This window comes from Aplysia californica, unplaced genomic scaffold (assembly GCF_000002075.1).
Source record: "Aplysia californica isolate F4 #8 unplaced genomic scaffold, AplCal3.0 scaffold00928, whole genome shotgun sequence".
NCBI lineage: Eukaryota > Metazoa > Mollusca > Gastropoda > Aplysiida > Aplysiidae > Aplysia > Aplysia californica.
Genome location: NW_004798198.1, coordinates 42,298 through 70,221, shown reverse-complemented (window position 1 = coordinate 70,221; position 27,924 = coordinate 42,298). Strand labels below are relative to the sequence as shown.

Sequence of the window (27,924 nt, the reverse complement as noted above, 5' to 3'; positions counted from 1 at the left end):
GATGATGATGATGATGATGATGATGATGATGATGATGATGATGACGATGGTTTTTAAAATTTTTATTTCCATAATGGGCTTGGTAGACTCCATGAAGATTTCTTCGGGCGAGAGTGAGGCTTTTTTTCCGCTCAATTATCATTATACTCAAAGACACCTCCACTCATCCAAATAACTCCATTCGAGTGATGATGATGATGATGATGATGATGATGATGATGATGATGATGATGATGATGATGATGATGATGATGATATGATGATGGTGATGATAATATAATGACACAAGGTGCACATCTAAAAACACTAGAGTAGTACTGTACAGACCCTATCGTCTGCACTATGGAAGGAAAACTTTTTTTAAAGTCAACTTTTGGACTGTGAGTATTGGACAGATAACATGGTTAAGCCGGGTACAACAGGCTAGCAGAGAGAGACAGACTGAAACATTCGAATAAATAACTTCCCTATGAGGGCTTTGATCTCAAGTCTTGTGCACACAAAGGTGAACGGTATAACAATAAAGCAACAGATGGTGATGTGGCATGTTTTTAAATAGATGCCAGTATGGCACGCAAACAGTCTAACATACACATACAGTGCAGCCTCTCTATAACCACATCGTCGGGACCAGAAAAAAAATGTCGTTATAGAGAGGAAACAAAAAATTACTAACGATATTAAGAAGAAAAAATCGGGACCCGAGCAAACTGTAGCTATACAGAGAATGTCGTTATATCGAAGGCCGTTATGTAGACAGGCTGCACTGTAGCAGAACACACACTAAGCAAACAGATTTTCAGGTTCCGGGTATCTTTTTTACATGTATATTTTTTTTATTCATAAACTTCCATATTACGACAAAATGGCATCCCAACATGATCATTGCAGTCTAAAAAATACCCAGCGAACATCCCCAATGATCAGAGAACGGTTTAAAAAAATTTTTGAAATAAATTTGATGAACAAATAATGCTAAAACTGCACTTTCACCAAAAGTGTCATCACAGCAAATAATTCCATGCCGAAGTGAATTTGCAAAAGTTGGGGAATTACTGTCATATGGGGGAGGTCGCCTAAACATTAACAAAACTCTCATCACTAATACCAGGATGTCCTAATAACTTAAACACAGTTGGTATATTTTCAATTTTTTAACTTAAAAAATATATTTAGGTGTTTTTACCCCCCACCCCCTTCAAATCAACACAATTAAATCGTTTAGGAGGCGGGCTTTAACTCTTCCTATCAGGGACAACCCGGGCTGAGAGGGATATAAACATGTGACACTTGATACCTTGACCAGAACTGATTTTACTTCACTTTACTTTTCAGATACAGCAGCCATTTCAGTTCTAACCCTTTGGCCTGTCAATATGGCAAAGAATTACCTTGACCAAAACAAAAACCTAACAAATGGACATGGTATACAATGAATCCTAAGCCAACTAAACCTTTGGGGCACTCCTATCATTCGTGATCGCTTTCTTCAACTTGGAACCCTTCCTGATGTCACCCAGCAGAGCCGATCTACCCGAGGAGCTGGACGGTGGGGAGGAGACGGCCGGGGGAGGAGGAGGAGGAGGGAGACTGCCGCCCGGGGGTGGGGGTGGTGGTGGTATAGGGGCTGAGGGAGGGGGTGGGGGTGGGGGTATCGCGGACGTCGACAGTTGGGTGTGGAGTCCGGAGGGGCCGGCCGTTGGTGATGTCACTTGGCTGGTGGTGGGCGAGGAGTTGCCTTTGGAGCGTTTTTTTCTGGGGAGGAAATTATGGAGTTGTTTAAGTTCAAGAGAAGCACACGTTGACATTGTTTTAGTAAGCTTTTTACGGCATTTTCAACACAATTAGGTCATACAAGCGCCGAAGAATAGATGTATTACAAGAGAGTAACCTACACAATTTAGTTTCAGTAAGAGGCTTACGGCACTTGCAACACAATTAGGTCATATAAGTGAGGAAGAATGGATGTGTTACAAGAGAGTAACATACACAAAAAATGAGGAGGAGACATGAGGACGATAGATGCTTAATAGGAAAGAAGAAGCAAACCACACCAGAGCACCCCCTGACCACCCACACACGCTGACAGTGGTCTGAATAGTGTCATAAAAAAGGCAAAAACACTTTTGCGTAAAAAGAAACACATCAACACAACAACTGTCACTTAATGCTTAGTTTAGTCAAAGTACGAGTTTTACTGCACTTTTAACACAATTAGGTCATTTAAGTGTCACAGACTAGAGGCGCTACAAGAAAGTAACATACGAAGAAAAGAAAAAGGAGAGTAAGGATGATAATAATATAGTATTCTAAAAAACAACAAAACAAAGAAATACAGAATTTTTCGTTGGGGTTTGAACAAAGAGATGGTCATTTACCATTGAGAACATGAAAAAATTGATTTTAAGCTGAGAGGAAAATATCAACAAAATAACAGCCATTAGGCCAGTAAGTGTAAGAAAATACAAGATTCACATTTGAGAATACTCCTGGTATGAAGATCTCTTTGGAACTTTCAGTGTTTCTCAAAAAATCATTTTGAAAGACTGCTGCTATGCAAAGCGTATGGACTGGATCAACGAGTAAATTTCCTCTTTGGAAAGTGGTGGCACAGAGTTCCTCACGTCGTAAGGATACGATAGTAAAACACGACGTACGGATAGGGTTAAAGCTTAAACATTACAACAATAATGCTCAATGTTACAATGAAGTAATATATTGTTAGTGCAAGCTGAAACAAGTAATTGCAAGTGTGAACATATAAGACAAATCAATGTAACAGTGGGATTGTAAAAACTTTTAAAGTGAATAAACAGAAGCGCCATGACAGTCATTTAGTCCATGAAAAGTCAGGACAGACATAAAAACAACCGTAAACAACTAAACTTTAAAAAAACAATAAATCAGTTATAGCAATTTGACAACATCAAAAGCTAACACAAAATGACATCTGAAAACGGATCAACAAAATACTTCAATGTGTGGACAAATGGACGACCATCTCAGCAGGTGTTGTAGGCTTTAACAACACCAAAAAAACCCAAACAAAAATCAAACACTGCGAAAAACAACAACAGCAGCACCATCCATTCACCTGAGAAACTTAGTTTTAATAAGAGTTTTACGACACTTGCAACACAATAAAGTCACATAAGTGTCGAAGATTAGAGGTGTCACAAGAGAGTAACAAACACAAAAAAGAAGGAGAAGAGATCATGACGACAGATGTTTGATAGGAAAGAAGGAGCAAACCACACCAGAGCACCTGCTAACAACCCACTCCTGAGAAACTACTCAACAACAGTAAGAGTAATATCCACTGCCCGGAGAAATTACACACAAAACAACAACAACAACAACGCGTGTCATACCACACAGTCTCCCAAAAAATTATAATCTTAAAACTGGCAGCACAACATCAACAGCAAGTGACATGAAGCTGCTCAGAGGCCCGAACAATGATTATCAAAACCAGCCTCCGAGAAAAATGTTGTGTGAGTTAACATTGAGACCATATAATGCGAGTTAACACTGCCATATGGGAAATTCTGTGCCAGTTAACATTGGAACCATATGGGAAATTTTGTTTGTGTGAGTTAGCATTGGAACCATAATGGGAAATAATAAGAAAGAAAAAAAACCACTTAAAAAATTAACTTGTCTTTGTCTCACAACTGAAACTTGAGCTCAGCGTTTTGAAGAAATTTCCAATTTCGAACGAACTCTCTTCTTCCTGTGTAAACAGTTCAGAATATCTATGTAATAGAAGACAGGAACCATAAACAGTTCAGAGTATCTATGTTATAGAAGACAGGAACAGAGGCAGAGGCAGAATTACAAAGGAAAACAAAATAGATTAACAAAAATCAATTTTTTAAAAATGTACTCGCAGATGTGTATTTTTCAGGGAAAATTGAGTCTGATTTGAGTAAAGAGAAACACATCAACACTGTCGAAACTGTAGTGCTAGGACAGAGCAAGACAAAAGGACAGAAATTGTTTTAGTAAGAGTTTTATGGCACTTGCAACACAATAAGGTCATATAAATGCTGAAGATTAGAGGTGTTAGAAGAGAGTAACAAACACAAAAAAAGAAGAAGGATAGATCAGGACCACAGATGTTTGATAGGAAAGAAGGAGCAAACCACACCAGAGCCCCCACCAACCACCAACTTGTGCTTGGACAGAGCAAGACAAAAGGAAAGAAAGAACAGAGAGAAAGAAAAGAAGGAGGATGTACCAGTGGCTTCTCTATGTGCTTTACATGGAATTCCCAGAAAGCATTCATATATGTCAAAGCAAAGGACATCAGACAACAGCAGATAAAATAGCACCTATAAAAACTAATAAGAGGGACTGAACAATAACAGAAGACTGTTCAATACAGTAACTGTATAAAAAGCAATAACAATGACAACAGAAACAAAGTCTATAGCATTACAAATTCATTCAACATTTAGTGTTAACTTTAGTAAGAGAGTTTTATAGCGTTTGTAAGACAAACAGGCCATACAATAGCCAAAGATTAGAGATGTTACTTCTAGAGAGCAACAAGCACAGAAATGGAGGAGAGACAAGGATGATATATGTTTCATAGGAAAGAAGGAGCAGACCACACCAGAGCACCCACCAACCCCCCACAGGAGCCTCAAAGTGTGCAGCAAAACTTACTTGCTCGCAGACTGGGAGGACGGTTTGGGAGGTTTCAGAGGCTTGTCCTTCTTCACGGCTTTGAGAAGTGTCTTCATCGGCTCACTCAGATGAATCTATGGGATGAATTTTTATTTTTTTATTTATTAATTTTTTTATAGTAGAGGGTTTTACGGCGCTCGCAACTGCAAAGGTCATATGAGCGCCAAGGTGTGGATGTCAACAGAGAAGTCTTTACAGGGAATCAGACTTAGACTGCTCACCTCTCTAGCTTCAACAGCACAAGGTCTGCTTCGACTATCAAGGCACCCCAAAATAGCAGGTCACAAGGGAGTGACAAACGTACAAAAGAAGTAAAGGATAATGACAATAATAAGGATCAGGAAAGAAAAAGCAGCAGTTCCCTGTTGTAGATCAGGCACAGTTATGAGCGTGACAAGAGTCAACCCATTTACAATTCTACTGTGCTTGAACGAGATATGTTCCCCCTTTGGGAACGGCCTAAAGACAATTCAGTCAGTGGCACTGCCCCGGGGGTCGGGATGAATTAGGATTGACAGAAAAGATAAATGAGCCTTTGCAAATACGTGGAGGTTTCTTCATATACCTTACAAAATCCTTTCCTATTCCAATAAAAACGTCGCTACAGCTTTGAAATGTGTATATGTTGTGCTCAATACGATAGTTCAGCTATGAGGCAGAAAAGAAATAGTAGCCGGGCCATCAGAAGAAATCTTACAAATATTTTTAGTTCTGAAAATATGTGAAAAAAAGTTAGATAAACAAATAAAGATAAACAAAAAAGCAAAAAAAAAAGAGTCTTGAAATGTTTGTTCTAGAGGACCTGTTGGAATGAACACGGCCAGATATAACCAGTTTAGAATTCACCATTTTTCACAAACTTGAGAAGCATCTTCATCGGGGGAGTAGAGCAAAGTTTGAGATAAAAACATGAGAAAGATATTCTAAGCTTCATAGACATACTCTCGTCCAAGGTAAAGACTTTTGGGTGACTGGCATAAATAAAACTACAGCTCCACCTATTCAAGATTTCCCTTCATCGAACCTGTGCACCCCCCCCCTTTAATTTCCAGTAGATAAATGGTCTAGTCAGACAGGTGGTCGTTTGGGACAGTTTCATTATAATAAAGAAAAAAAAATGCAAAGGGGGAACAGGTCATTGGTACAGGTAGTTGTCTTAGCTGTGTATCGAAGCTGATCAGTAAATGTTTAGTTTTAGTGCATTTTACTGTACTTGCAATATAAATAGTGGAAATAAAAGTGCTAAAGATTAGAGGTATTTCTAGAGAGTAACAAACAAAGATAAAAAGGAGAGATTAGGTTGATAAATGTTTGATATTAAAGAAGGGGCAAACCACATCAGAGCACCTGCCAACCACCCATGAATTTGTCACAAGGATTAAAGGCCTCAAAACAGCAGCACAGACACACAAGGGGAGCAAATTCTCACCTTGACCGGGTTGTAACGTTTCATCTCATTCAGACCCACGCTGGCAAAGAACTCGTGACTGTTGACCTGAAACGGAGAAAAATAACAGGGGTTTAGGACCACCAAGGGATCTTTGACGAGCGCAACTTGCGCACGGTACCTCTGAGAATTTCCGCCCTTGAACAAGAAGGCTAGGTGTAGATCTTTCCTACCATAAGATCTGGGGTGTGGCTGAAAGACAGCAGTAAAGAAGCAGCCAAGGAGTAGCAGTAGAAAGGCTGCAGAAAGAGTCAGGAGCCCAGAGGAGGGGGGGGGGGGGCAAAGAAAGTGAGGGGGTTGGGGCAGAAAGTGGAGACGAAAGCAGATGACAGAACATTGCTAGGGAGAGGAGGTGAAAGGAGACAATTGGTCACTTTTAAGCACAAGGGGGCTATCCCGAGAGATGCTGTTTTGAGAAAATCGAAGGTAAAGTTTTTGCTCCCTGTTCAGTTTCTTTAAAAAACAAGGAGAGTTTTCTTTGTAACCAAACAAATATTCACACCATTGAAACCAAAATGAATAAAAATAATCAGATTATAACAAAAACTAATCTTATAAATGAGTCAAAACCATCGGATTATAACAAAAACTAATCCTATAAATGAGTCAAAACCATCAGATTATAACAAAAACTAATCTCACAAATGAGTCAAAACAATCCGATCATCACATAACTAATCTCACAAAGGAGTTAAAAACAAACGGATAAACATTTAAAACTAATTTGCTGTTCCTTTCCTCAACCACAGTGAGACGGGAAACTTACCTCAGAAATGGTCGGGTATTTTCCAGTTTCATTTTCAAATATGAAGTTCAGAATCTGGAAGAGAAATCAAAAGCAAAAAATGACAAACCACAAATCAAATGTTTTTAAAAAGGATTGTTGGATGTTAGACCTTGCTAATTTCTTCTGCATGAAAAGGCAAGCAGTTTACCCTCTACACTATGGATATCTTTGGGAACTGGGAGAGTGAGAGGGAGAAGGAGAGACTGAGAGAAAAAAGGGAAGGAAAGGAGGGAGAGAGAGAGAGAGAGAGAGAGAGAGAGAGAGAGAGAGAGAGAGAGAGAGAGAGAGAGAGAGCAAGAGAGAGAGAGAGAGAGAGAGGGAGGGGGGAAGAACAGGAGAGAGAGAGGGGGGGGAGAACAGGAGAGAGAGAATGAGGGGGATAAATAGATAAAGAGAACAGGACAAAGAGAGGAAGAGAAAGAAAGATAGAGGGAAGGAAATATAGAGACAGGAAGAGCTCACCTCAACAACCACTGGAGACTGGTGACCAATCAGATGCTGCGGTTCAGGGTGGGCAGCGTCAAGTTCGTATCCAAAAGCCATCTCATACAGCAGGTGTCCTGGCAATGAAAAAAAATAATTTAAAAATGAAAGAACAAACAAGAAAGGTCAACAGGACAGAAACAGCACATAGAACAATAGAACATACACAAATGTAACTGTTATATCTTGGACCATAATGTATTGGTGTAACTATATTGTGTGCCCGACAAGGGAAACCACTCTACTGTTCATGCTGGAGGAAGGCTCTCCAATAAAGGAACTTGGTATAGGTTGTACTGGGCTGATCAACATGGCGTGTTGGTTTTGTATCTTGTGTTAGTTATATTTAAGGTATCTGTGGTCTATCGAGGTCGATATCGACCATCCACACCTTTACAACAAACCACTCAAAATGCATGGGCTGGGAACACAAGACAACAAGATAAAGAAAAATTAAATCGATTAATACGGAAAGCATGCAAAATTTCAACATCTACATTCCCCTACTTGGATGAATTGTACATTACAGCTTGCACCAAAAAAATTAATTCCATCTTTTTGGACAATAAACATCCCTCATTCCCTCAAATAAAAACATCAGTCTGAAGTAAAAGACCTAGGCTTCTGATCTGTAACAAAGAAAGATACGGAGATTCTTCCACCTTAACCATCTTGTTACAAGTATTCATGACCTAAGAGCATGCATCAGAATACCATTGAGTTACAGTCAGAATACTGAGTAAATATCTAGCTTAACATTATTATTGTTTATATTACTGTTCATTTATATTATGCATGTGACTAAGTCTGTGTATGTGTGTATGTATGTGTGTGTGTGTGTGTGTGTGTGTGTGTGTGTGTGTGTGTGTGTGTGTGTATGTGTGTGTGGTGTGTACGTGGTGAAACACCGAACCAATGTGCCAGGATCTGGACAATAAAGAAGTATCTTATCTTATCTTATCTTATCTTAGCTTAACTGTAGCAATAAGAAGGTTCTATCGCTACAGTGCAAATGACAAAGCAACTTTTTCCAAATAATGCTCTTGTGATTACATTTCAAAACAGACTAAACATGTTTCAAAATTAATTTTAAAAACATGTTTAGAATTCTAAAGACCTCTTTCAGGCACAATAATGCTTTACAGACAATTTTGTCTCTGCCTCACAAGACATCTTCAACAGTTTTTGTAACAATTTTCACATCCAGCACCCACTTTTGCAACCTGAGAGAGGCTAACAATTTTGTACCACCCACCTGCCTACAAGTATTTTCAAGCCAAACGTTAAAGAATAACTGTTAATACCTGTGGGGTTTTTATTGGGTTTTTTAGTAAGGTTTTACGGCGCTCGCAACTGCATAAACTACCTGTGTGACCCCCCACCGCCCCCCCAAAATGGACCAAACTGTCAACAAGTGGGCGATATTACCCTAGTTGGCAAGCATTGGTATAGACACTTGTGCACAGGAAACAAAGACACTGCGACTGATAGCTTAATTAATAATACATATATTCATAAATTAACATGGATACATATTTATGAGTTCATAAAAAGCTCTGTTTATATGTCCCTCCTACATTCAGAAAGGTTACAGTCACAATAACTTAATGCTGCCCACGACAGCTTTACAAAAATAGCTTTCTCTGTGTCACCGCATGCTATGTCCCAGTTCTTTCACAATCTTGCACTTGGTCTGTCTATTAGCCTTTTCCCTCTCTATGTAACTAGCTTTCTATCTTTATCTAATTAACTCTCTATCTCTTTCTAATTATAATCTCTCTGTCTCCATCTAATTACCCCTCTACTATTTTTCCTTCCTGTCTGTCTTTTTCTCTATCTCTACCCATCGGCTGATTTCTCTCTCTCTCTCTCTCTCTCCCTCCCTCCCTCCCTCTCTCTCTCTCTCTCTCTCTCTCTCTCTCTCTCTCTCTCTCTAATCATTTATCTCTCCCTCTTCCTTTTCATGTGTGCATGTGCATGTGCATGAATATGTGTGTGTATGTGTGTGTGTGTGTGTGTGTGCGTGAGAGAGAGAGAGAGAGAGAGAGAGAGAGAGAAAGAGAGAGAGAGAGAGAGAAAGAGAGAGAGAGAGAGAGAAAGAGAGAGAGAGCAAACACTAGACAATTAATGGTTCCCAAACTGACCAACACAAAGCGTGTCCAAAGCTCCCTTGTTCTCATCCTTGAGTTTTTTCTTCACCAGGGAGTAAACGCGTGATGTGTTGGCGAGGAACCTGTTCTCATAGCCAGCGATCCTGGGGGAAAGATGGCGAAGTTTGTGAAAGTTTTAGTAGGAGTTTTACAGCACTTGCAACACAATAAGGTCATATAAGTGCCGAAAAATAAAGGTTTTACAAGAGAGTAACATACACAAAAAAGAAGGAGAGATAAGGACGATAGATGGTTTTTTGTTGGGTTTTTTTAGTAAGAATTGTACGGCACTTGCAACACAATAACTTAAGAGAGTAACAAACGCAAAAAAGAAGGAGGAGAGATAAGGACCATAGATGTTTGATAGGAAAGAAGGAGCAAACCACGCCAGAGCACCCGCCAACCACCCACACGTGGAAGAGAGAATAGCAACAAAGCAACAGTCAAACCTGCTCTAACAGCCACCTTGGCAAAGACAATCACATGTATTAATAACCACTTACTACCTCCCCCTTGTGTTTTTTCTATATATATGTGAGGCATCGTGGTGAAATCAGGCGCTCCGTCAAAATAATGAAATCCGAGAAATCAGCTTTTTTCGGCCAGTTTGTAAATTTTTACCAAATTTTTATTTTTGGCTTAATTTCTTTTATAACCATGTAAAAAAAAAACATTTCCAAGTGAATTTTACTGAAAAACATTGATTAAAAGCACCAAATATGTCATTTTCTGTTTTCAAGGACTCTTTAGCTATTGGAGTCACCAAATTTTGGCGGCCGTTTCCTCTCTTTTTTCACAACTGAAAACAGGTGACCTCACTTCCTTCATTAAAATAATCTCAAGTTCTATTTAAGGTAAATAGCTTCAAAAGACATCTTAAGCATTTTCTGTTCCTACAGGCCTATCCTTCATAAGCTTTTAACGTTATTTTTTAAAATATCATAGTCGTTCTGTGCCTATGTCTCAATGAAAATACCCCAAGTGTATGTGTATGTGTGTGTGTGTGTTTGTGTGTGTGTGTGTGTGTGTGTGTGTGTGTGTGTGTGTGTGTGTGTGTGTGTGTGTGTGTGTGTGTGTGTGTGTGTGTGTGTGTGTGTGCGCGTGCATAAATATATAATGCATGAGAAGAAAGGAAGTAGAAAGAAAGGTTTTGAAAATGGGTATTCTAATGTAAAGCGAATTGAGCTACTTTTTTGTAAATGCGCCATATAAATGTTATATATTATTACTATTATTATTATTATAAATGGACATCTATTTTATTGAAAGCAAGGCAAATAAATCAGCTTTCAGATGATACCAACATATCCACAAGCCCATAAATTGATGAGCACCTGATTCTAAACGCGCCGTGACACATATAATAATGACACTGTCTGTCCCAGACGTCCACTTGTCTCAGACAACGACAATTTATTCCCCAATAGTAGATGGCCGTCTCGGACAATTTTTATCATATTTTACATCCCTATGTTCAAGAGAGAACAACAACAAAACAAGCACCACACTCGGGAAAAGTTCTATAAATAGACATATACATGAGACGAGAGCCACAAACCTGCAGACTCCGTTGTCCATCAAGACGTTCCCTGACTGGATGTTGCCGTGGGGAGGGAAACCTTTTTCTTCCAGGTACAATAGTCCCTGAAGGTAGAACAATTTTTAAATTATGAAATTGTGAAATTGCATGGGTTTTCAGTTTTAGTAAAAGTTTTACGGCACTTGCAACACAATAAGGTCATATAAGTGCCGAACATTAGAGGTGTTACAAGAGAGTAACAAACACAAAAAAGAAGGAGGGGAGATAGAGACGATAGATTTTTTATAGGAAAGAAGGAGCAAACCACACAAGAGCACCCGCCAACCACCCACGAATAATGTTTAACACTATGCCATCACAAGGCTCATATAAGTAAAAACCCTTGCCATCAAAGGCAAAGGCATTTCGGACAAAATACAAAGCAACTGAGTGGAAAGCATCGCCGATCGGCGAGATGTGACGGCAAAGTGGTAAAAATAATGGAATTGTAAAATTGCATGGGCTTAACACCCACTGCAACACCGTAACGTTATTTTAGAGGCCAGACCTCAGAATCTAGCATCCATCACCGATGGGTCTGAGCCAAATGGGAACATTTGTGAGAAGTCCCTTTACTGAGGACACACACACCCAACTGCGCTAAGCTAATCATAAAAACCGTCACTTTAGAATCCACAAATAATGAAAATAATCTCTATAATATCACTAGTACAACAACAGGTTGCCATGTCTCGGCAAACAGCAACAATAAGATGTGATTTGATTCAGGAAAGTGTGGTGTTGAGAGAGGCAAGTTACCAGACTTGTTTTTGTCCCACAATATCATAACTATTTCTTGTTTCCACAAAAAAGCTTTATGACAATCATTATTAACAGCTGAATTTAAAAGTTTCACAACAGTGTAGAAAAAGTGAAAAATCAACAGAATAACACATTGGCTATAAATGGTGGATTTGCACAGAAAGAGTTTTTTAAAAAACAAACGAAGGCTCACCGTAAGTACTTGCTTGCCGTAGGTTTTGATGTTCTGTACGGGAAGTCCTTTATGTCTCTGACTGTACTTGGAGTACCAGCTCTCTGAGTAGCGACACTGTCCACGGAGGAGAGACATAGATAGGTAAATACATGTAGGTGGGTGGGTACATGTAGGTAGATAGGTAGGTAGGTATGTAAGTATCTTCTTCAATGTTTAACTCTTTATTTCCGAGGGGTGTAAACCCACTATGCCGGGGCCCTTTTTTGGTATTAAATCTAACAATGACGAAAACGTCACTAAATTGGACAAAACAGACTGGTTTTCGGCAATTGCAGAAAGGTAATTTGATGTAGAAGTCGTCGTAAAGTAATGTGCCCGACCCGCATGGCAGTTCTGACCGCGAGCTGCCGGGAGCGGCTTGCCCGAGATAAAGAGTTAAGACCACTGGCCCACATCATATAAAGCATGTACATTTTACAGAAGAGGTTTCGGTGAAACTAGAAGAGAGATAGAGATGGTGTGGTAAGTAAAGTTAGCCACGTTGAAAATATATTAACCCTTACAGCCTTAGTCATCTTCATCATCATTGCCTTTCTCACCCTGGATCAGGACATAGGCCACGAACAAACACTTTTCACATTTCCCTATCCTAAGCTAATCGCTTGACGTCTCTCCATGTCTTCCAACTTTTCTGTACATCCATTTCCGTGACTTCTCCAGGTTCCACGTGGTCTTCCCATGTATCTTTCTTCCCCTTTTTAGAAAACTATTTTCTTAACCCTATCCGTACGTTGTGATTTACTATCGTTTCCATACAACGTGGGGAACTCTGCGCCACCACTTTCCAGAGAGGAAATTTACAAGTTAATCTGATCCTTACGCTTTGTACAGCAGTCTGTCAAAATGATTTTTTGAGAAACACTGAAAGTTTCAAAGAGATCTTCGCACTAGAAGTATTCTAAAATGTGAAGAATACAACCCCGGCGGTACAAAATGACCCCAGGCATATGGATAGGGTTAAAGAGGGGGAGGGAGGATGAGAAGAGATCAACCCACAAGTTTCTGTAGTGTACCTGGTATATGAGATCTTTGAGGGAGCCCTTGAGGCTGACCGGCTGGAAGACAAAGATCAGATTCTGTTCCACGGAGAAGTCGAAGTCCGTGATGGGGAAGATGTGCGGGTGCTGGGGGGAGAGGAAGGTGAAAGTCATCATGAGCATCACTGACTTTACCACATAGGATGTCACCGACAAACACTTTCCACTTTTGTTTTAGCAAGTGTTTTACGGCACTTGAAACACAATAATGTCATATAAGTGCTGAAGATTAGAGGTGTTACAAGAGAGTAACAAACACAAAAAAGAAGGAGGGGAGATAAAGACGATAGATGCTTGATAGGAAAGAAGAAGCAAACCACACTAGAGCACCCGCCAACCACCCACACTTTCCACTTTTGCTTATCTTGGGATAGCTTCTTGACATTATTCAAGGTCAGTCCTCTTTTCTGTCCTACTGGTAAAGAAGCTCCCCTGTCTCTTATGCAAAAACATTATAAGACAAAGTTACACCTATACCCCTACCATTAACATACTATACCCCACCTGTAACATAAGACAAATGTCTTATACCCTACCTGTTTATTTTTGGTTTGTTTGTTGTTGCTTTTTTGCTAAGGGTGTTACGGTGCTCGCAACTGCATAAGGTCATATGAGCACACCACCCTACCTATAACATTCTATAACCTAACTGTAACATACTATATCCCACGCGTAACATAAGACAGAGTTACACCTATACCCCCCCCCCCCCCCGTAACATCCTATATCCTACCTGTAGCATCCTATGCCCCACCTGTAACATAAGACAAAGTAACACCTATAGCCTACCTGTAACATCCAATACTCTACCTATAACAACCTATACCCCACCTGTAACAACCTATAATCCACCTGCAACATCCTATGCCCCCACCTGCAATGCCCTATAGTCTACCTGTATACCCCACCTTTAACGTCCTATACCCCACCTGTAACATAACACCCTATAGCCTACCTGTAAGAGAGAGAACAAATCCTTGAGAGTCTTGCAGGTGGTCTTAGTGAAGGGGACGGCCATCTTGGAATTAAACTGCATACAGCTCAGCACTCTCTCCTGGTTATTCCTCATGTCTGTGACCAGGAACCAGTGCTTGTCGATGCGGCTGCCTGGAACAGGCGGGGAAAAACATAATTTATTAAAATAAAATTCCAATTTTATTGATCTCCATGAAGCAATTTGGTTAACAAAGGCGTAATATAAAACATTTTTTAAAATGTTAGTAGGCGTTTTATGGCACTTGCGACATCAATAAGTGATAAAGTGCCAAAGATTAGAGTTGTTATAAGAGAGTAACAAATACAAAAATGAAGGAAGAGAGATCAGGATGATAAATATTTGATAGGAATGAAGAAGCAAACCATACCAGAACACCCATATAATTTATTTCTTCGTAGTTGGGTCATTCCATCAACAATGACTCTGCAAGGACACAGTGACACAAGTTTAAAAAGGAGATAACTCCATGCACAAGTTGAGCGTCTGTCACTGGCGAGAGTGTTTCCCAGCAGGCTACCCTATACCTGTGACGCCTTACTTTGTTTTTTCATGGAATGGCCCATTTGTTATTTTACTCGGTTTTTTTCCGTTCTTGTGCGCGCGCGTGTGTGTGTGTGTAAGGGGGGGGGGGTGCTGGCAAATGGGCACTTCTCGTTTTCAACAGGTGAGAAGTGTGTGTATGTGTGGGGGGGGGGGGGGTTGTGTGTGTGTGTGTGTGTGTGTGTGTGTGTGTGTGTGTGTGTGTGTGTGTGTGTGAGTGAGTGTGCTTTGCGTATGTGTGCGTGCATGCACGTATTTATATGTGCATAATATGTGGTTCGGGCCGAAAGGGAGGTTGAGAATACGATAGTTCTTCTTCTTCTTCTTCTTCTTTTTTCTACTGCTACTACAACAACAACAACATGCTGCTGCTACTACTACTTCAACTTCTACTACAATTTCAAGTACTTTATAACCTCCAAATGACATAGCAACATTAAGTCAACAACGACCCACATCAAGAACGTGCCAGTTACAGGGACGTTGTGTTGGCCTCTTGCCTCGCCACAGATTGTGCAACAGGAACTCTTGTGTCCACCAGCAAGGCGTAGAGAGTTTAGTCATTGTGAGAATTTTACGGCATTTGCGACACACAAGTCACAGAATTGTTGGAAAAAGTTGGACAGCTGATCGGGGATGATAGATGTTTGATAATAGGCTCTGTCTTTCGTTCTACCCCCCCCCCCCCCCCCCCCCCCCCCCCCCCCCCCGTAACATCCTATATCCTACCTATAGCATCCTATGCCCCACCTGTAACATAAGACAAAGTAACACCTATAGCCTACCTGTAACATCCAATACTCTACCTATAACAACCTATACCCCACCTGTAACAATCTATAATCCACCTGCAACATCCTATGCCCCCACCTGCAATGCCCTATAGTCTACCTGTATACCCCACCTTTAACGTCCTATACCCCACCTGTAACATAACACCCTATAGCCTACCTGTAAGAGAGAGAACAAATCCTTGAGAGTCTTGCAGGTGGTCTTAGTGAAGGGGACGGCCATCTTGGAATTAAACTGCATACAGCTCAGCACTCTCTCCTGGTTGTTCCTCATGTCTGTGACCAGGAACCAGTGCTTGTCGATGCGGCTGCCTGGAACAGGCGGGGAAAAACATAATTTATTAAAATAAAATTCCAATTTTATTGATCTCCATGAAGCAATTTGGTTAACAAAGGCGTAATATAAAACATTTTTTAAAATTTTAGTAGGCGTTTTATGGCACTTGCGACATCAATAAGTGATATAAGTGCCAAAGATTAGAGTTGTTATAAGAGAGTAACAAATACAAAAATGAAGGAAGAGAGATCAGGATGATAAATAATTGATAGGAATGAAGAAGCAAACCATACCAGAACACCTATATAATTTATTTCTTCGTAGTTGGGTCATTCCATCAACAATGACTCTGCAAGGACACAGTGACACAAGTTTAAAAAGGAGATAACTCCATGCACAAGTTGAGCGTCTGTCACTGGCGAGAGTGTTTCCCAGCAGGCTACCCTATACCTGTGACGCCTTACTTTGTTTTTTCATGGAATGGCCCATTTGTTATTTTACTCGGTTTTTTTCCGTTCTTGTGCGCGCGCGTGTGTGTGTGTGTAAGGGGGGGGGGGTGCTGGCAAATGGGCACTTCTCGTTTTCAACAGGTGAGAAGTGTGTGTATGTGTGTGGGGGGGGGGGGTTGTGTGTGTGTGTGTGTGTGTGTGTGTGTGTGTGTGTGTGTGTGCGTGTGTGAGTGAGTGAGTGTGCTTTGCGTATGTGTGCGTGCATGCACGTATTTATATGTGCATAATATGTGGTTCGGGCCGAAAGGGAGGTTGAGAATACGATAGTTCTTCTTCTTCTTCTTCTTCTTTTTTCTACTGCTACTACAACAACAACAACATGCTGCTGCTACTACTACTTCAACTTCTACTACAATTTCAAGTACTTTATAACCTCCAAATGACATAGCAACATTAAGTCAACAACGACCCACATCAAGAACGTGCCAATTACACGGACGTCGTGTTGGCCTCTTGCCTCGCCACCCTTATGTGCAACAGGAACTCTTGTGTCCACCAGCAAGGCGTAGAGAGTTTAGTCATTGTGAGAATTTTACGGCATTTGCGACACACAAGTCACAGAATTGTTGGAAAAAGTTGGACAGCTGATCGGGGATGATAGATGTTTGATAATAGGCTCTGTCTTTCGTTCTACCCCCCCCCCCCCCAACCACTCTCTCTCTCTCTCTCTCTCTCTCTCTCTCTCTCTCTCTCTCTCTCTCTCTCTCTCTCTCACACACACACACACACACACACAACCACACTTTCTCCCCCACAAAAAAAAATCACATCTAAAATGCAAACACGCACAAGATACCATGTCATGTAGGCCTACATATTGTATTTCAGTGACGTTCTCTAACCACACACATTGACCGTCAGGCCACCATATGTGAAGCAGCGTGGAGAAATCAGGCTCTCGTCAAAATAATCAAAGTGAAGAAATTTACATTTTTCTGCAGGTTTGTTAATTTTTATCAATTTTTTGTTTTTTGGCTCAACACCTTTCATGCCCATTAAAAAACTCATTTCTGTGTGGATTTTTCCAAAAAAACGTTGATTAAAGGCACAAAAAATGTTAATTTTCAGTAACCATGGACTCTTAAGCTAAGGACATAACTAATCTTTGGCGGCCATTTTCTCACTAATTTTTCCTCTGAAAACAAGTGACCCCAACCTCCTTCTTTCGCAAATATCTCGACTTGTATCCAAGATAAATTGATACTTTTTTTCATCCAACTAAAGACAAGTGAACAAGCTTTAAGATGATACCAATAACTCTACCTGCCCAAAAATTGACGAGAGCCTGATTCCACCAAGCTGCCTCACATATAAGCTATTCACACACAAAATTAGACCTACGACCTCGAAAAGCTAACATTCCTGCTAAAGGCAGATCTAGATCTTTTAGTTTTAGTAAGAGTTTTACGGCACTTGCAACACAATAAGGTCATATAGGTGTCGAAGATCACATATTGTGTTTCTTGAGAGTAACAAACACAAAAAAGAAGGAGGGGAGATAAAGACAATAGACGTTTGATAGGAAAGAAGACGCCAACCACACCAAAGCACCCACCAACAACCCACTCCCACTCTCTCACTCACACACAAGAACTGCGACCTCGAAACCGAAAAGCTAACATTTCTGCTTGGCCTACGACAGGTAGAATCGAAATCTGCCGCAAGTAGATATTTCAGGCAGTTGGGTCCCCTCGGATTGTGTGTGTGTGTGTGTGTGTGTGTGTGTGTGTGTGTGTGTGTGTGTGTGTGTGTGTGTGTGTGTGTGTGTGTATTTTTTTTCTTCTACATGACGTTTGCAAAAGTGGCGCTTATCGAAACAACGTGCTGCTGTAAGTGCGAGATCTCGATAATGTCTTCATCACGTTCTCAGAGTGTGAAAGTGCTATTATTATAGTTATAGTGTTATCTGTGGGCACTCCAGGGCGTGACGTCACATGTACGGGACTGGCTGTCACTTATACTCGTGATTGGATCACGACAGGCCTGACTGAAGCTTTAGTTTGATTCTCAGTAATGATTTTATGGCACTAACAACACAAATAGGTCTTGCACGTGCCGAGAATCAGACATGTTACTAGTACATGTAATACAAGAGAGTAGAATACAAAGAAAAGAAGGAGGAGAGATGAGGACGACTCTTGTTTGACAGGAAAGAAGGAGCAAATCATTCCAGAGCACCCGCCAACCACCTACCCACAGGAAGGCGACTGACTGTGAGGTATGACGTCACAGATATACCTTCACGACTGGTAGGTAAACCATAGACCGTTTTAGTTTAGTTTTAGTAAGAGTTTTACGGCACTTGCAATACAATAAGGTTATACAAGTGCTGAAGATAAGAGGTGTTACAAGAGAGTAACAAACACCCCCCCAAAAAAAAGATCAGGACGATAGATGTTAGGTAGGAAAGAAGGAGTAAACCACGCCCGACCACCCGCCAACCACCCACTGAGGTATGACGTCACAGATTGACCTTCACGACCGTTAGATGAACCATAGACAGGTGACTGACTGAGGTATGACGCCACAGATAGACTTTCACGACCATTGACAGGTGACTGACTGAGGGGACAACTTCATAAGCACGTCAGTTTTACACGGGAACCGGATTTTCGGCGCACCCGTTTTAACTAAACCGGTTTGGGTTTGAGAATGAGAAAAGAGAAATACTAAAATACAATAACGAATAATACAGTCGTGCTGGGATAAAGAAGACAAACAAAGAGAAACGACACACAGAAAACAAAAACAAAACTATTTAAAACTTTAAAAAATAAAAACAGACGAATAGAAACTGGACTTGCCTGAGACGCCCTCTGACTATCTCTAATAACCCCATATATACTTACTTGTTTTCTTATCTGAAGAACGAGAGAAAGGGGGGGGGGGAGAAAAGGGGGGGAAGAGAAAAGGGGAAGGAGAGAGAGGGAGTGGAGAGAGAGAGAGAGAGAGAGAGAGAGAGAGAGAGAGAGAGAGAGAGAGAGAGAGAGAGAGAGAGAGAGAGAGAGAGAGAGAGAGAGAGACAGACAGACAGACAGACAGACAGACAGACAGACAGACAGACAGACAGACAGACAGACAGACAGAGAGAGAGAGAGAGAGAGAGAGAGAGAGAGAGAGAGAGAGAGAGACAAAGAAAGAAAGAAAGAAAGAAAGAAACCAACAAAGTATGAATGGGACACAGCAGACAGAAACGATATAGGAAAAGAAAACCAGGGATTAAGGAAAGTGATCCGTGTAGTTTTCGTTTTAGTAAGAGTTTTACAGCACTTATGACACAGTTAGGTCATATAAGGGCCGAAGATTAGAGGTGTTATGATAAAGTAACAAAACAGAAGAAAAAAAGAAGTATGATAGATAAGGACGACGGATGTTTCATAGGAAAGAATGAAGAAACCACACCAGGGCACCCGCCTACCACCTTCTGATCCGGAGAGTTTGCTTGTGTCAAAAGAAGCATTATATAATAGTGGTGGCCTAGTGGTTAGGCTCTCGGACTCGCAACCGTAAGGTCGTGGGTTCGAATCCCGTCAGGGACCCGACGTTGTGTCCTTGGGAAAGGCACTTTGCACAAATTTTCCTCACTTCACCCAGGTGGAAATGGGTACCCGGCCATAGACAGTGAAAGATCTTGTCAGTTTGATAGTGTTCGAGCGCGTGAAATCCGCAGCTTGCACTGTATGCTTCCGCGGAAGCTGAGAATGTTTCTGAGTGTTTTCAGAGGGTCTGCTGGGGTTATAATGGTTGTAAAGCGCATAGAGCAAGCTCTTGAGCATGGATATGCGCTATATAAATGCAATTATTATTATTATTATATATCGATGCTGTAACGCTCTCTTGTCACAGGGAAGAAGTAAAACAAAAATACATATAGACAAAAACAACAGACGGAAAGGAAAGAAGTAGGACATACTAGTGACGCCCTCCAACCGCCCGCGATCTGAGTAACCAGCTCATGATCCATTTATCTGTCTTAGAGAACTAAACAGGATAACTCATCATTTATTTCACTTCGGATTCGTCAAAGTTAATCAGTGATCCATTTATCCGTCTAAGAGAACTAAACTAAACTGGATAACTGATCATTTATTTCACTTCGGATTCGTCAAAGTTAATCAGTGATTCTTTTATCCGTCTAAGAGAACTAAACTGGATAACTGATCATTTATTTCACTTCGGATTCGTCAAAAGTTAATCAGTGATTCATTTATCTGTCCTGGGAACTAAACTGGATAACCGATCATTTATTTCACTTAAGAATCGTCAAAGTTAATCAGTGATTCATTTATCTGTCCTGGGAACTAAACTGGATAACCGATCATTTATTTCACTTAAGATTCGCCAAAGTTAATCAGTGAATGAGATAATGAGTGTGTGATTGATGGTTGTATGTGTCATCATCTTTTAGGCTGTTATCTACAGCACTAGACACGAGATCTGCGGGACTTTGGCAAGGAGAGAGAGAGAGAGAGAGAGAGAGAGAGAGAGAGAGAGAGAGAGAGAGAGAGAGAGAGAGACAGAGACAGAGAGAGATATATATATATTTAGTTTTAGAAGAGGTTTTACGGCGGTCGCAACTGCATAAGGTCATATGAGCGCCAGAAGATTAGAGGTGTTACAAGAGAGTAACAAACATAAAAAAGAAAAAGTGGAGAAAAGGACGATAGACGTTTGATAGGAAAGAAGGAGCAAACCACACTGTGCACCATCTATTTCGAGTTTTCTTTTTATTAAATTTTAATCAGAATGTTACTGCACTTGCAACACAAATATAATAATGCCAATATAAGCAGTTAATATTTAAGATGTTACGACAGGGCAGCTCGTCAGCCACCCATTTCTGAAACTTAAAAGATTGTTGGGTTTTTTTTGTTGTTTTTTTTTTTTGGGGGGGGGGTTCTTCAAGTTAGATCATACATATAGGTGTCAAGATTAAAGGTGTTACTAGAGAGAAACATACCACCAATTTTATTTTTTTTAAATGGTGAAATGTACAGCGTTGACGCCCTTATTAACATTTATTACCAAAGAAAGAAAAGAAGGAGGAGAGACATTGATAGGAAAGGAGCCAACCACCCATTAAGACTTTGGGTAGGAGTTAGTTTTAGTAGAGGTCAGAGGTATTCGGCGCTCGCAACTGCATAATTGGGTAGGAGTAGACTAGTGTAGAGAGACAGGGGCAGGAAAAGGCGGGCATCTACGGTTTAGATGAGCGAAAAATTCCAACGGTTTTGTTGCTGTTGTTTCTTTTCTCCTAAGTCGACGGCAATGACCATACCATTTTAATGTCACCTCGCAGAAGGACCCACACCCAAACTTCACCCGCCCCCACCCATTCTCTCTCTCTCTCTCTCTCTCTCTCTCTCTCTCCCACAAACACACACGCATATCATCATCATCACGAGACAATACGTCCATAGATAAAGCAGCAACTCGCTCCATCACCCATCGCAAAGCATGCCGCCCCCCCCCCCCCACAACACCCACCACTGCCTGACCTCACGTGTACCTGGTTCACTGACCATTTGACTTGGCCACTGGCTCTACCACATGGTCTGTCTTGACAGAGAGCCAGCAGGAAACAGATTGCAATACCACAACAGGGCGCACGACCCAGAAGGAGGAAGTGAAATATTATAAACCATGCACTGTTTTTGGTGCCTGGCTTTTTAGTATGAGCTTTAGTGTCACCCTTTGAGCCTTGCTCGCCCATCCCCTCCCCCCCCCCCCCCACTTACAGACATGAGCTCCTTTGGGTTGGCTGCCAGAAGATAGCATATAGACACATGCATAATAAGCTGAAGGGTGCGTTCAGTTCACAGAAGGACAATAGTAATAGTTCTGGCGTTAATGGACATTGAAGTTATGGTAGTGGTAGTGGTAGTGGTAGTGGTAGTAGTAGTAGTAGCAGCAGCAGCAGGAGCAGCAGCAGCAGGAGGAGGAGGAGGAGGAGGAGGAGGAGGAGGAGGAGGAGGAGGAGGAGGAGGAGGAGGAGGAGGAGGAGGAGGAGGAGGAGGAGGAGGAGGAGGAGGAGGAGGAGGAGCAGCAGCAGCAGCAGCAGCAGCAACAACAATTATAATAAAAATGATCATAATGTGTCCATCATGAACTGATGACGACTTTTAGCACCCAAGTAGAGAATTATTGACTTTGTAGCACTAGGCATGATAAAGAGAGGAAAGTAAAGAGACCAATAGCAGGCTGCTTGTAATGATCACAAAAACCACAGAAGGACAGAAGTAGCATACACACTTAAAAGAGAGCATGTATTTTAGTTTAGTTTGAGCAAGACTTTTACGGCACTTGCAACACAATATGTTCATATAAGTGGAGAAGATTAGAGGTTACAAGAGAGTAACGAACACAAAAAAGGAGGAGAGATGAGGACGATAGATGTTAGATAGGAAAGAAGGAGCAAACCATACCAGAGCACCTGCCAAACACCCACAGAGCATATGTACACCGGGTTCATTCAGTTGTTGGAGTAAAGAGATGAGGGACAAAGCAAGGTGGTCATACAGGTAAACTAGAGGGATAGTAAAGAAATCAAACTTCCAGTGGGGCCCTCCAAACAGTAAACACCCGCTTCTAAAGTTTGAGTTTGAGGGTGATTTAGTCCGATTAAAGAGACATAAACATCAACACAGTGACAGTCGCTTATTGTGGGCTGGCGAAAAGAAAGACAGCCACACACAACATGTGACGTCAGTACAATGTAGTCTAGTGCAAAGAGAACACGAGGCAACAGTGACAACACAGAGTTGTTTGTTTGAGTGAAGAGAAAAACATCTACATTATAAACGTCCGTCAGTGCTGGGAACACAGTAAACAGACAGAAAGAAACGACAGAGGGAAAGTAAAGAAATAGGAATAGGACCTACCATTGGCGCCCTCCAACCACTCACAGAGACAACACACTTGACAGCACAGTGACAACACATGGTGATACAGGGACACGGCACTGACACCAAAGAGACAACACACTGATGTTTAGTTTTTGTAAGAGTTTCACAGCACTTGCAACACAATAAGTCAATAAGGTCATATAAATGCCAAAGATTAGAGGTGTTACAAGAGAGTAACAAACATAAAAAAGATGGAGGAGAGATCAGGACGATAGATGTTTGATAGAGAAAGAAGGAGCAAACCACACCAGAGCACCCGCCAACACACTGATGACACAAGGACAACAAAATGAACAACACACTGATGCTAAAGTGAAGACACACGCACAACACACTGACAACACAGTGAAGACACAACACCATCGACACAAGGACAACATGACAACACACTGACAACATACCAACATCACACTGACATAAACACAACACTGTACCAGCAAAGACGACAGACAGGAACATACCCAAGTCTTTGAACTGCTGCATGTTGGTGTAGTAAGGATGAGATCGCAGGTAGTACTGGCTGTTCATGAACGAGGCGTCTGTAACATAAACCAAGATTTTTTTACATCACGGTTCAGACATGATAAATACTCTATACAACGACAAAACACAGCTGATAAAAACCTATAAATTCTTTTCCATATCAAATGGCCACTGGATCGGAAAAGTAAAGTAAAGTACATCAGGGTCCAGAAAAACATGAGTTGATAAAAAATGCATCATTTGTCGTATACATCCCCTCTCGGCCCTGACGTTGTGTCCTTCAGAAAGGCACTTCACATGAATTTTCCTCACTTCATCCAGAAGGGAATAGGTGTCCAGTGATAGACAGCATCAAAAGATCTTGTCAGTCAGTTAATATTTTAGCGTGTTCAATCCACAGCTTGCACTGCAGGCTTCTCGGGAAGCTGAGAATGTTTACGATCCATATGCTCTAGAGTCTGCTGGGGTAAAAATAGTTGTAAAGAGCATAGATCATGCTGTAAAGCTTGGGTATGATGAACTATATGAATGCAATTATTATTAATTATTATCAATAAAGGGTGCAATTTGCCCATTCTCACAGGGACTTCTCTCTCTCTTCCTCTCTCTATCTGTGTCACTCTTTCTCTCTCTCTCTCTCTCTGTCACTCTCTCCGTCCCTTACATCTTGGGACATTCTGTCGAGTCTCCCTTTCTCTCTCCCTCTCTCTCTCTCTCTCTCTCCCTTACCTCTCAGGACATTCTGTTGAGTCTCCCTCTCTCTGTTCATCTGTTCGGCCAGCTCAGCCTCATGTTCCAGACGCTTGTAGACATAGTAGCTCGCTCGAGACCTGCGCGAAAAGACGAGAACGTTAACATCACTAAACCCTGTGGTGGTGGACATGCAAAAATGCTTAGAGCGTACCCAAGCAACGTATGAGACATGACTTTACACTTGCTGATCACTGGCGTGTGTTGTGTGAAAGACATGATTACCTAAGCATGTACATATCATGAGCATACATATATATATATATATAATCTTGTCTACCTTCCTGTGCATCAAACACAAACCTCGACATCCAAAAGTGTGCGAATCAAACAGTTGACAAAAGAGAACTAATGAGCATGATACATCGAAGGCTTGATGATGGGTTTGGGGGGGGGGCAAGGATTCATAGAGTTAACGATACACATGATGTTATTATTTTTAAGTCTTCAATGAATGGTAAGTTCAGGTTTAATATATATATATGCAAAGGCAAATTAGTGACATAGTGTCTAGACTAGTGTCACTGAGGTGTGTGACCTCACAAGAACTCAAGCTCAAAAACAAGGTGCTCTATAGTGGCCATCAGCAATGGTATTCATACAGCTGTCTGCACTGAGTCTCTTGTGTGTATAATAATGTGATCATGACGTAACCCCCCCACTATGTAACCCAACTTTTCCCACCAACAAAGTGATATTTTATTTTTACTTCATGATATCAATTAAAATTAATATTTATTGATTGAAATTTATTTTTTTGGAAGCCCTACACCTAAACTTCATAGGGTTAAAATTTATTCTTTCCTTTTTATTCTATCTTTGAAACATTTTATATCATTAGAATTAAAGATTGACATAAACAGGCCGGCATTGAATGTTTTCGGCTACTAGTCTGGCCAACAGTTTGCTTTTGTTATCATTGATGGAGGTTGTTCACATTCCAGCAAGTCAATGATGAAATTGGCCACATTCCATCAGGAGTACATTAGAACAATAGCAAAACAAACAAAGTTAGTTATAACACATGCAACGGGAGGAATTCAGTGACGAGCGACCACTACGAAACAGAGTAGGATGGAATGTTAGTTTTACGGAGGTTAGGGTTTGGGTTAGGGTTTTAGTTTATTTTTAGTAAGAGTTTACGGCACTTGCAACACAATAAGGTCTATTTAAGTGCCGAAGATTAGAGGTGTTTATAAGAGAGTAACAAGCACAAAAATGGAGGAGGAGAGAGAAGGACGATAGACACGTTCGATATGAAAGAAGGAGCAAACCACACCAGAGCACCAGCCAACCACCCATGGTAAGAGTTTGGGGTAGGGTTTGGGTTAGGGGTTGGGGTAGGGGTTGGGTAAGGTTTAGGGTTAGGTCTTGTGTTTGTTGGGGTGGTCGCCTGTTACGGAAGTCCTTCCCATCATGCAACACCACAACACATGCATGAATACCACTTCGCAGCATTACTCAGACAAGTATGATCAAATTTGCCCTCACCTTCTTCGTTTGCAGCCACAGTAGATCAAAAATAAGAGAGCAAATGCAATTACCATGCCAGCCAGAATAGGAACCTGATAGAGGAAATTCAAAAACGGAATTTTAAGACGCTAAAGTAATGACGAGCATGAAACCAGGCAAATTCATCTTTCTGCACATCCATCCATTAAAATGAGTTTTATGGTGGTACATTACTCTGCACACAGATGCACTGAAGGAAATTCGATCACCATTCATCATGAAAATATGGACAGACATCCTCCTTAATCTAAATAAAAGTTGAAAGTGAAAGTAAAAAATAAAAATATGTCATGCCAAGTCATTGCAAGGTAACCTTTAGCAGTGTAGGACTTTGGTTTAGTTACTGTACTTATTCCATACTCTATTACAATTTCAATTGAGTATCTTCTATAAATATTAGAGGGGACTTAGACGGATAGATTTTAGGCCCCAACACACAAAATTATAACCACGTTCACTTGCTCCACAGTCAGTCACAAAAAACAAAAGAAATACTAGATTAGCCTTAGGCCTAACTAAAATACAAGTTGAGACCTTCTAGAAATCTAGGCCTACAAGTGTTTTGAGAGATCTCTGGGGGAGTTCTGAAACTGGAACGTTTTCTTTGACAGCAGACAAAACGTAGATCTAGATCTAGATCTAGATCTAGATTCTAACTATTTTCAAGGACTTTAATATTTATAATGAAGTTAGTCTTGTTCTATGAGAAGAAAAAACATTTGAACTTACGTAGATATGATCACCTAACCACTCTCCAAAATCATCGGCCATGGTTACAAGTTAAAGATCAATATCCTTTTCCCAAAGTCCTATCTCTTATGTGTCACTCCAGTCCACATCGCTCGCATGGGAACGAATAAATCACGACAGCTCACAGTGTTTTTCGAAAAGTCACAATCAAGCAGACAAAGATCGCAGTGAACTTTAACGCCTGTCATGTGACTGTCAAAGATCAGCTGGCCGTCGTAGAAGAATTATTTCGCCTAGTTAGGCTATTATTATTTTTAAATGGCGAAAATTTTACCTGTACGAGACGGGTGTCCAGATTAACAGGTAATATTTTTTTTCTCTCTGGGAAAAGAAGGCTAACGTGATTATAAATCTGATATCTTAGTTTTGATCCTCTAAAACGTAACAAAAGACTGGGTTAGAACCTTCCCCCATCCCCCCCCCATTTCTTTTCTGTGAGGGCATCCCTCCATACATGATAATATTATCATTTAATTATTTTGATCTCAAGATCTGACCCTTTGTACAGGAAAGAAAATCTGGGCGTTTGTGTCCAGGTGAGGTTCGGGAAAGGTAAACAGCAGATCAATGTCACACAATGGCGGAGAATTTAAAACAAACGACAAAGAGCAGCCACATAAAGACCAACCGTTATTTCCTCATACATCTGGGTCAACTGTGAGGTAAGCCAATACATTTTTTTCTGTTTTTGGTGACTTAAAATGGACTTTGTCAAGCATTTCCGTGTCATCTTCAAGCTTGATCGTATAATCACCTCTTTCTTCGATGTTGATGGTCCCTCCTGTACTGTAGTGTGGTGTATTGATGGTGGGGGCGTGGAGTGGGCAGGGTCAGTCCATGAACAATGGTATACTGATACTGACTGTGGAATACGCTAAAATCAAAAAGGGCTTTTGGGTAACGATTTTGCGGTACAAATAGTATATTTAATAAGTGGCTTGTAATCAAATTTCTCTGGTTGACGGCGATGGAAAAGTGACTTCATTTTTGTTTTTTATTTCCATTTTAGCTAGAATTGTACCGTACTATTATATCATCATATGTAATGTTACAAACATGCTCCTTTTCTAGATCTAAACATCAATAGGCATGTGTGTGTGTGTGTGTGTGTGTGTGTGTGTGTGTGTGTTTGAGTGTGTGTGCGTGTGAATGTGTCTGTATGTGTTTGTATGAGTGTGTGTATGTGTGTGTGTGAGAGAGAGAGTGAAAGAGAGAGAGGGAGAGAGAGAGAGAGAGAG

The 27,924-nt window shown here is 40.9% G+C and overlaps 1 protein-coding gene across 1 annotated transcript; it reads right to left on the bottom strand.

Moving 5' to 3' along the window:
* Positions 1–59: 59 nt before the first annotated feature.
* Positions 60–26,873, bottom strand: LOC101848787 (slowpoke-binding protein). Its single transcript, XM_035972960.1, has 14 exons — positions 26,666–26,873; positions 25,916–25,989; positions 24,404–24,504; positions 23,653–23,730; positions 15,661–15,812; positions 13,149–13,259; positions 12,094–12,189; positions 11,118–11,203; positions 9,554–9,663; positions 7,389–7,486; positions 6,906–6,959; positions 6,122–6,187; positions 4,672–4,766; positions 60–1,755 (listed from the first exon to the last, which is right to left on the bottom strand). Exons 1-14 carry the CDS (start codon positions 26,705–26,707, stop codon positions 1,449–1,451), a joined length of 1,470 nt encoding a protein of 489 aa, XP_035828853.1. The 5' UTR covers positions 26,708–26,873; the 3' UTR covers positions 60–1,448.
* Positions 26,874–27,924: the final 1,051 nt, after the last annotated feature.

Excerpts from the sequence above, each read along its gene's own strand:
- LOC101848787 (XM_035972960.1), bottom strand. The coding sequence starts at position 26,707 with ATGGCCGATGATTTTGGAGAGTGGTTAGGTGATCATATCTAC. Across the intron at positions 6,960-7,388 it reads AGTCTCCAGTGGTTGTTGAG|ATTCTGAACTTCATATTTGA; the intron begins GTGAGCTCTTCC and ends TTTCTCTTCCAG. Across the intron at positions 4,767-6,121 it reads AACGTTACAACCCGGTCAAG|ATTCATCTGAGTGAGCCGAT; the intron begins GTGAGAATTTGC and ends TTCATCCCATAG.